Consider the following 10933-nt stretch of genomic DNA (forward strand, 5'->3'; position numbering starts at 1 on the left):
GCACTTCTTGGACATTGCAGCCACCAACGCTTTCCTTGTGCACAAAGAGCTATATGGAAACAAGTCCCATAAAGAGTTCATGGAACAAATTGTCACAGAGCTCTGTGGTGTATCACAGAAAGCAGCACCAGACAGGACCAGTACTGATCATATTCCAGTTCCAGGAGCAGAGCTGACCACAGATGCAAGAAATGTTGCCACTGTTGGTCGCCGGTGCTGTGTGCATTGCAAGGCAGTGAATGGTAAAAAACATTTAACACCATGGAAATGTCAGGCATGCAATGTTCACTTGTGTCTTCAGTTGAATAGGAACTGTTTTCAGGAGTGGCACAAAAACATTTGACTGGGTTCAGATATGTGTGCTCTGTTGACCACCTCCTTTTTTCTTGTATCTTGCTTTGTCCCTGTTTGCTCTTTTTTGCCCTGACTGTATCTTTTGTAGCACTACATAAAATGTGTAATATACACTTGGATGTACACATGACATAACATGTAAACTTTTTTTTTTTTTCATTTTTTGTGCAATACCATGAAAGCGAGTCTATTATTACTATTGGTGGGTGAGTGGGCTTTTACAAACCATCCACCTCTTGTAGTACTCTTGTTTGCATGATAGTTATATATTCTAAATAAACAAAGTATATACAATTCTTTTTTTCTCACATTCTTTTTTGGTAGCAATTCCATCTCAGTGATTCACCTCACTGAAAGCCTCATTATGCAGCTCATTATGCGGGTCTTTGTCTTCTCGGGTGTGAATCACAGCATTATTCATGATCATTCACGCCTTCTCGCATACAGCAGTTCTAACCAAAAAGTGCTTTTGAAAAATAAAAACAATGCCTTGTTTTCTCTAAGTGAGTAAACATGATGATTTTCACATCATTTTGAAGCAAAAACTCAAGGCTATAACACCAAGTTCTCAAAAGGTTTGTGAACAAATGTTCTGTATGTGTTTTATGGCCTCATTTCAATGACTTAACAATTTTAGTTTTTCACTAACTACGCATAAATGTTGTTTTCTCAAAAACACAATAATGTACACACATGCTGCTCACATATTATTGTAGCCTAGTTTGTGCTAATTATAGTGTTATCAGACTTGTGTCATTTGTGTGTTTAAAAGTAGCTGAAAAAACACAAATGTCAGAGCATGTCAAAACTTCTCCAGGGCTTCAAAACAACCTCAGACCCCAGAGGGTTAATTGCTCTAATACAAGATTCACAAGTTTGTATGATAAACATGATAAAGAGGACATGTGGCTTTGCATGGTTAAACAACATACTGCTGTTATCACTTGTACTCACTTTTGTTGCCAGCTATTTTGACAGTAATGGCTGTATGTTGAGTTATTTTCAGAGGACAGTAAATCTAAACTGCTATACAAGCTGCACATTGTTTACTCTAAAATATATATAAGTTTAATTTCCATAGTATTGTCCCTTGAGAATATATACTAAAATGGCTGCTGAAATGTGAGGGCTAGTACTTACTTTTGTGAGATACTGCAGGTGTCACACTTACACAACACAGTGGTCCATTCTTCATACATTGCCAACTCAGTTAACTGGATTGGACTGTTGATGATTTGGCATGATCTGGATTGATTGGTTCCTCAAAGCCCATCTCGGAGATGTTGTAATAGCAACAGGTCCTTTAGCTTAATTTAGCTAACAGAGCCAATTCTTTCTTTATTGCAAGAGTTCCCTACTAAACCTGGGACAATAATTTAAAATAATAATAATGAAAAATACAATTATTTTGAAATTAATATAATAATGTTGTGTAATCTATAATACTATAGACACAGTCACAAGCAGTTTTACTCATTCGAAGATTTATTTGTGATCAAATAAATTACTTTATGATTGTATTGGAGTCTTATGCCGTATTCTGTTTTTTCCAACCTTGTACCCATGACAGTGCCCTGGAACAGCAGTCAAATCCAAGATGTCCCACCCGAAAACTCGTACTAAATTGATGTACTCCCAGTTCTGTGCACTGACGCCACATAGCCCGTGAAACAACAATGGAAATGGACTTTGGGACAATATAACATTGCAATTGTTGTAAACTTTTTCTTAGAGACCAGGAGACATTTTGGATATCTTGAAGCAGAAGTTTCTCTTTATTGAGGTGTGTGTCGCTGCAGTCATCAAAAGTCGTCTGACAAAAGCTCAGAACAGAAGAGTACAGGAAATCAGCCTAGTAAAAGGATTTTCCCAGCCTTGATCTATTTACAATACAAGTGTCATTCAAATGCATAGCTGCTAAACAAAAGGCACAGTTGTACCTTGAGCTTAGAATTCACACTTAACTTGGAAAACCTGCCAGATGTTCAGGAACTGCAAGAGAACAGGAACTGGCAGGAACCTCTTGCTACAAACTTTGCTTGACAGAATAATTTGTCTGATGTCCTCATATTTACCATAAATGCTAAATACAGTGTACTTCACCTTAGTTTTTCATGTGATGCTATGTCATAATTTGGATCAAAAAATATTAACAAATTCTTCAATTTGTAATCCCCAGGTCATGAAACCCCAAAACACATTTTTTTGAGATGTTAACAGATAGATACATGTTGAGATTTTAATCACTCTAACTTAAAGGCAGTGCTCCCCAAATTTCATCAAAACGTTTTCTGCCACACCAGAGGAAACAAAGCTTTAGGCCATGTATACACAAACATGGCTGAAGCTTATACTGTGAATATGTGAATGTAAATATGTGGGGCCCTGCTCGCTCACCATCATTTCGTCTGAAGAACATCTGGATGTCACACATCAAATTCTCTGTTCCCAGGTCGCATCTCACAATTCATAGACATCCCCCAGTTTGCAGTACATTCTCCACAAAGTAACCAGCTATCACTTCAGGTTTGTATGTGCTGCCTTGAGCCAGATAATTTGACGAAAAATCTGTCTCTGCACTCGTTTATACAGATTCCATATGGTGTCAGTTTATCATAAGAATCTATGTGCCAAATATAATGGGGACCTTCAGAAAAATACTGCAGACAATGCAGTTGGTGTAGAGGACAAAGTAATACACTTTCTGGATCCAGCTCTTTCAAAACTATTAGAACATCCTCTTTTTGTACTCATATACCATTTTCCAGGCATTTTTGATCCATCCAGCGGTATCTGTGGAGGCGTCAGGGACCGTTCAACTGGTCAATGATGAATTTGAGTACTTCATTTAAGCCAGCAGCACATTTCTAATGGCAAAGCCCGTTAAACTTAAGAATCTGTTTTAGGTGCCTTTCGCTAAAAATGTACTCGTGTTTTAATGCAAGAGACCGCACTGTCTTTAAATGACATTCCTAATTCAAAGTAAAACATTATTTTATCAATCATCTCCATCTTTACATCTCATCTCGACCACCATTGTTACACAAGAAATAACAAGCGATTCTGGTCAAATGTTGGTGATGGATTAGCCCCCCCTTGTGGCCGAGCCCCAGTGGAAAAGCTTTATGAGGGAGAGCCTGATGTCTCTGTGACATGTACACCATTGGAGCAGTGAAAAAAAAATCAGTTTTCAAGGTGTGCCTATAGGCCCATTATACTCTGTTCAATGCATTTATAAATTAAGTTATGTGCTACTTTTGATATGAAACAAAATCTCAGATTTCAAATGTTGTTTATTTAATTAGAAAATCCAAGCAAAAAATACCGTTTTGGTGCTCTGTCATGGTTCTTAACAGATCGCTGTAGTTTACACTGGGTACTGCCTGTGTGTAATCAAATGTATAGAAAAAGATTTGTGATGGTTTCGTTTTTGTTTTGGATCCCGTGCTCTGTTTGCTGCCACACTGCAGCACACTCACCACCAACTGGACAAGGGTGGGCACTACAGTTAGATTACAATAGATCTCCCTCAAAGTAATGGAGAGCCTCCAGATCTTTCCGTTCACTTGCATCTGCATCCTTTTGTGCAGATACAAGTAGTAATGTAACGTCTATGTTATGTATCTAAGTTATCTGATTAATATTATAGGATGTCATAGAACAGGCTTCAGTTTATTATTGGCATAAAGACACTCTTCAGCTTTACCTCAGGCATCTATTACTTTTTAGATGCTTCTTTTGTAATAATATTGCAGCATCAAAATCTAACAGTGTTAATCATGTATTTATGTTTGCATAGACAGTTTTTCTTGTCATATCTTTATTTTAACAGTACTAAACCTATTAATGATCGAAATGAGAAATTTCTAAAAATGGCCATCCTTAATTTTAACTCCATTTTCTGTATGAACGGTGCTTTGTGTATTTTCTTTGCTGTTACTCTGCAATAAATCACCCTTTTTATAATCAAAATTGTCTGACATCTTCTTTTCTTACATTCTTACATTGAACTTTACTCATGAACATTAGGCTAGCATAGATATCACACTATATTTTCTAATTTAAACCAAAAAACTGTCACACAAAATTCTCAGATACCTCTAAACTTGCAAGTGCATCTTCTTTCCTGTATTTACCCCCTTAACATTCTCCTAAAATGATTTATGATAGTAATTTTCAAGATCACACTAAAAGAAGCAAAAATGTAAATACAAATAACACCTTAAACTACTTTTTGTACATGTACAGTGCTCAAAAGATCCACCAAATAGAAAAAGATTTTCTCAGCAAGAATAAAAGTTAAAGGGAACATTGACTATGACTCTGCAGAATCAAATGTGCTTCACTGTTAAACTTCAATATAGCTCACCCTTTTTATCATGAGGATAACTGGACATTTTTCTTAGTTGAGATGATTTAAAGGGATATGGATGGGTTGTAGTACAACATCAGTTTACACTATCAATTGCATCCTGTTTTTTGTATGTTCTCCAGTGTTTTGGGATCTTGCCCTTCTCCTGAAATGATTTCTGATAGTGCTTTTCCAGATCTTTCTGGAATCGGCACACAAACCACTTCCAGTAGTCAGGCTCAGAAACATTTGGGGTGATGCTCCATTCTGCATAAACTCCTCCTGCTCTTTTGTATTCTTTAAATGGAAACCGATGATCTGATGATTTAAACAATTCACTACTTGTCACTACATTTGAGCAAAACTCTTTACAAAGATTCTTTGTTTCAGCATAACAGAACCCATTAAGTCCATTAATTCGGTGGAAAGCAGCACTGTGATCTCCATCATGGTCTGCAATGGTGTTTGTGCAGGTGACTCCACAAAACGGACACTGAACCCAACAGCACTGACAGAAGTGATCAATCAGGAGCTCATCTGGTCTGTCTTTATAGTCCAATTTCCCCAGAAAGTCACTGAAATGAGCGCTTACATCAGACATTATTGACGGAAGTACCTTTCTTATCACATCTTCTAGGAGTTTCACACTAACTCCATCATGCTTTAGTCCACTGAAGTCGTTTACAGAAAAGATCAGCTCATCTGAGATCAGCTGTGTGAAAATTTTCAACCAGAGATAAGCGTCTCCACTGTTCACTTGATGTTCAGTGGATTTATGAGCTGCTTCAAAGATCTTCTGCTGCAGGAGTTCAATGTTCTCCTTCATCTTGGGTAAAACACTCACACTGAATTTATCATTGATGTACCGACTGACTTCATTTTTGATGAAATCCTTTAAGTGATCTCTGGGATTATGAATGTAGTTCATGTATTTGTCAAAATCCTCCTCTTCTGCCAGTGTCTTCAGGATATGTTTCTCCAGATTTGATCTATTTCCATTCAGTGATTTACATTTTTTTCTCATTTCATCTGCTAAATCTTTGGCAGTCTTCTTGTAGATGCTCTGCTCAATGGGCTGTTTGAGTTTCTGACAGATGATCTCACCAAAAATGGCTGTTGATGTTTCGTCATGATAGTATTTCTGGAAAATACTATAGTACTCTTCTCTCTTCTTCTCAAAATATATCACTGGATCATTGGCTTCTCTGAACAGTCTGTGTTGGTCAGTGATCCTCTTGTTTGCTCTCGTACAGATGGAAAGAACCAAATCAATGAAGAATTCATCCTTGAGCACATATTTTGCTGATTGCTCATCTTTCTGATGCTTTGTTACTCTGTTCTTGACATAATCTGTGAGTTGCTGCATGCAGTTTTTGTTGTAGCCTATCTTTGAAATGTTAAAAGACTGAATCATTTTGTCTGACTGCTGAACAACATCTGAGACGAATGATTTTATTCGAGATTCTTCTTCATTAGAGAGAGGACTCAAGCCTAACGTCTCTTTAACAACTCTTATGGCCTTTTTAATGTGTCCAGTGGATCTCTTAGTCTGTACATAATCTGAATAACTCCACACAGTGAAAATATCCCTGTCCTCCTTCAGTTGATCTATAAGAGCTCTTCCATAGGTGTCACTGAGGATTTCTCTCACATCTCTCATTATGTCAATGTCTTTGATTGAAAGAGTGTCTCTGATCGTCTTCATACTCTGTCCCCAAATCAAATCAAACTCTCTCTTGAGTTTTAAGGCAAGTTCTTTGCTCTTTTCATAAATAGTGTTTTCATGATGTGTCCTCTGAGCATCAATCATTTTCTTCTGGTCTCGCTGCTGAAGAATCTCATTTATTTTCCTTTTTGTTTCTCTCACAATGCTTTCCTGAAGCTCTTTGATTTTAATTTCAAATGATGTTTTCCACTGAATCAGTATAGAAGCATATGTGTCTTTATCAAAGAACTCAGACATTGATTTTTTCACTTCTTCATTTGCCTCCTTCAGCTCACTTAGTATATCACTTTCCTCAACTTCATTAATTGTTTCATTTTCTATTTTGTTGTATAGCTTGTTCTCAGTTTCCATCATTGCACTGCGAAGACTCCAGGACCACTTGCTGTATTGGGTCTCCAGTTTCCTGTAGACTAAAGTCTCCAGAGAATTTCTGAAACTGAAGACAAAATTTTCATTTAGTAAAGCCTCCCAGAGATCTCTAATATGGTCTTTTAAGTCTATCAGCCTTATTCCACCTGATTCTTTTGCATGTGTTATTATAGTTTCCTTCAGTTCTTGAATGTTTTCACAGTATTTTTGGTTTGGTGGAGCCATTGGTGGGTTTCCCTCCCAGAGCTGAGCAAAATACTTCACATCTTTATGAACATCAAATCTAATCACATCACTGAAATGTTCTTTATCCCCCATGTCGTCTTCAGCAGCTAGTTTTGTCATATCATCCAGTTTCTTCTGCAGTCGTCTTCTTCCATCCATGTGTTTCTCTTCAGCTGTGACGTCTGAAACATTCTGATGCACAAACACACAACTGGGATTTAGTTTGACCTTCTTCATCCTCATGAAGGCCTGAACAACAATCTGAAGAATGTCCTGCATCTCAGCCAGATTTTCTCCAAAGATGTTGATCAAAGTCAGATTTGCAAATCCAAGTACAAATGTGGCCAATTCATTGTCATGTTCTCTTGTTGATTTTCCAGCTAGTTCTAGAGCACGAAGACCCTCAGTATCAACTACCAGAAAATAGTCAAAGTTCATCTGTGTTTTCATCTCGTCTGACACTTTGACCAGCTGCATGAAAGCTCCTCTGGTGCACCTGCCAGCACTGACGGCAAACTGGAGCCCAAACATGGCGTTCAGCATGGTGGATTTCCCAGAGCTCTGAACTCCTAAAACTGACAGCACAAAGACTCTGGTCTGGTCTCCCAGAAAATGGATGAGTTGATCTAGAACAGCAGAGATCCAGATCACAGGAACATGAGCAGCATCTCCATCCATCAGCTCCAGTGGATATCCAGAGATCATCATCTCTGCTGCGAGACTCGGGAGAGAAGAGAAGTCAGTCTCCAGGTCTTTCTTGTTCTTCCTCACAGATGAACATGATTCATAGATTTGACCGATCTCCCTCATGATGTGCTCCAAACCAAAGTTTGCAGATTGAAGTTCCTCAGATCTTCTCTCAAGTTCAGTTTGCTCAGCTTTGAGTTGCTCAGATGGATCACGATTTTCTTTCAGTTTTTTAACTGTTGTCCACTTTTCATCATACTTTTGATGTTGAGCAGAAAGACCAACTGATGTATATTCATCCAGAAGATTTCCAAGCCATTTGAGGAAAAACATATTTGCATCATTTAAGCACATTTCTTTCAAAAATAATTGTACAAACTCACTAATGTCAGAATCATATTGCTGTTGGCGGATTTCCTTCAATGATGCATTTTTTTTGTTTCTTTCCTGTTCTGTCTCACCTGCTGGAGGTCGATGTAGTTCTTTGTTCTGCTGACTCCACTGATGCCACAGTTTCCCCTGATGAGGCAGAAATGATTCTTTGATTTTAGTCAGATCTTCATTCTTCAGTAAAGTCATCATCTGCTGTGCTGCTTCTCTTCCTCTCCTGCAGTCTTCATCAACTTCCTCATCTACTCTGATGTCTGAGTGTTTTGACAAATCTTCAAAACTGAAATTGGAAGATGATTCTGAGAGACATTCATTTATAGCTCTTCTGAGCTCTTCAGAAACATCTGACTGATTTCTGTCTTTCAGACCCATCTTATATTTCCCTTTCATTATATTAGTTAAAGAGTTAACATTATCTGTAAGGCAAATGAGTGGCTTTGAGTCCTTGTAGAGCTGTTTAAGTTGTATCATTCTTTTGTCATTCCAGTCCAGTTGTGGTAGAAGAACAACATTGACTGAGGCCATTTGAGTCAGGATCTGCAGCTGTTTCTCATGGTCTCCTGCATCACCATGTAGATTAGAGAAGGCAACACACTCTGTGAATTTATCATCCATTGATCCAGATGGGCAGAACCAGGCAATCTCCACCACTCCATCCATCAGGACCCTGGTTGTGCTGCTGCCGGGGCAGTTCCTGTGGAAGAATGTGTTGTGTTTCTCATTGATCAGACTGTTCATCAGCTGAGACTTGGATGAAGACACAGAGCCAAACCTGAAGAAAAACACCATTTGAGTTAGTGTCTTGTAGACCGGCTGGGTTTGACTGATGATTTCATTGTTGGTGTTTCTCGTCTTCCAGCTTTTCTTGATCTGTCTGAATGTCCAGAGAGGAAACTCAATCTGTTGTGTGAATGGATCAGGAACAAGCAGAGGTAGAGCGTACTGACACTGGGACAGTTTAGTCACCATCAGCTGCTTCAGCAAACCATCAGCACAATGAAACACAGCCATCTGAACATCCATCGGGTGAATTCGCTCAGACTGACTTGTTCCTTCGTTAGAAAAAGTATCATTTATATAAATAACATCAAAAATACCATCATTGTGGTTTTGTTGTATCTGACCCTGTTCAGTGGTTTCTTTAGTTTTAACATTTCTTGCTCTGTAGTTCATCATCAGTAGTTTTTGAATGAAAGTCTGAACCAGCTCATCTTCAGCACAAGTCTGAGGGGAATGTAATGAATGTTCATTTATCTGAAGAACATCTCCGCTTCTCAGTTTGTGGTGTTTGCCTTCAAGATGAAGTCTTTGCAACAGATGTTTAAGTTTTTCATTCTCTTCCTGTTGTTGGTATGGATCTGGATTAACTTCTGTTGTTCCAAAGTTTTCATTGTTTCCCTAGGGAATAAATAAGCAACAAAACATTTACTTTCATTTAATTACTTAATTAAAATATTCTTGAGTTGACACCTAAGCGAACTTAATTTAATGAAGAAATTGTTCATTTTGTTTAAAAACGATTACAGATTCATAGTAAACTTTACCAAAAATGAGCAACATATAAAAACTCAGAGTTTACCAAAGAGTGTTTTATATTTTGAAGACGTTAAACAGTCTAACCATTAATACCACATCACGGTTAAAGTAAGAAAGAAAGTAGGTAGGTTGTAGTTTGTACTAGTAAAATGTCCTTGTTGTGAAATAACCAGGCACTCACTTTGTGTTTTTCTCCAGTTTCTGATGTTGAGGTGTGCTCCATACTTTTTGATTCACCTTAAAAGAAGCAGAAACAAACAAATGTAGCTTATAAATAAGCCTTTAAAAACAATATATGTTTTTACTTATTTAAGTGTGCAGTATTTTCAAGTTTTTTTTTTCAGAATCAGAAAGAGCTTTGGTGTCCAATGTGCGTACACACACAAGAAATGTGTCTTGGTGACGAAGGCAAAAGGGTGTGAGACCAGCTTTGAATCAACAATAAAACTCAGGTCTTCAGTAAGCTGTTGATTCGCCTCAGTGATGGTGTATTTTAGTAAGTAATTAATTTCAGGCCTCTCTAATCTCCTTTTTCAGTGTGTTTCTGGCCTGAATGTACAAGACTCTTTCCCCATTCCTGTAGGTATCCTCTTTGGCCTGAAGAAGCTGTCTGAGCTTTGCTGTGAACCAAAGTTTGTCATTGTTGTAAGTTAAATAAGTCCAGGTAGGAATATACCCTCACAGAAACTGAATTATGAGGTCACAGTCTCTGTGAGTTCATCCAGATCAGTGGCTGCAGCTTCAAAATCACTCCAATCAGTGCAGACAGGCTTGTAAATCACACTCTGTTTTATTAGTGCATCTTTTTACAGTCATTTTTACAGTTTTTGCTGATTTCAGTTTCCGCCTGTAGGTCAGTATAAGAGGAACCACACAGTGATCAGAGAGTCCTAAAGCTGCCTGTGGGATGGAGCGATATGCATCCTTTATTGTGTTGTAACAGTGGTCCAGTATATTACTGTCATTGGTGGGACAAGTAACGTGCTGTCCAGTGTTGGGCAAGTTACTTCCAAATTGTAAAACAGTTTCTCATCCACACTGAAACGTAGGAAAACATCAAATTCGCCTTACTGCGCATGCGTAAAGCCTCCAAAATTATACAGACATAATAAGTTTTCACGCAATTCTTCTGGCGGTATAATTTACGGAAATATGTCATCCTCCACTGACGCGTCTATATCGCACTCATTCATATTTTATCTGAGAAGCAGTTGTCGTCATGTTTTGCAGGACAGCAACTGTGAGTAAATTTTCTGTCATCATTTTAGGACTGTAATTTGAAGAGTGTACAAGGT

At 38.0% G+C, this 10933-nt stretch overlaps 1 protein-coding gene across 1 annotated transcript; it reads right to left on the reverse strand.

Moving 5' to 3' along the window:
- Positions 1-4802: 4802 nt before the first annotated feature.
- Positions 4803-10279, reverse strand: LOC141319814 (interferon-induced very large GTPase 1-like). Its single transcript, XM_073833273.1, has 3 exons — positions 10198-10279; positions 9820-9875; positions 4803-9500 (listed from the first exon to the last, which is right to left on the reverse strand). The coding sequence occupies exons 1-3, from the start codon at positions 10277-10279 to the stop codon at positions 4803-4805; spliced, it is 4836 nt and encodes a 1611-aa protein (XP_073689374.1).
- Between the last annotated feature and the right edge of the window lie 654 nt (positions 10280-10933).

This window comes from Garra rufa, chromosome 1 (assembly GCF_049309525.1).
Source record: "Garra rufa chromosome 1, GarRuf1.0, whole genome shotgun sequence".
NCBI classification, from domain to species: Eukaryota; Metazoa; Chordata; class Actinopteri; order Cypriniformes; family Cyprinidae; genus Garra; species Garra rufa.

Bases quoted from the DNA above. Each gene is read 5' to 3' on its own strand.
- LOC141319814 (XM_073833273.1), bottom strand. From the start codon at position 10,279: ATGACAAACTTTGGTTCACAGCAAAGCTCAGACAGCTTCTTCAGGCCA. The intron at 9,876-10,197 runs GTACATTCAGGC...GCTTCTTTTAAG, and splicing joins AGGAATGGGGAAAGAGTCTT to GTGAATCAAAAAGTATGGAG. The intron at 9,501-9,819 runs GTGAGTGCCTGG...TTTATTCCCTAG, and splicing joins AAACTGGAGAAAAACACAAA to GGAAACAATGAAAACTTTGG.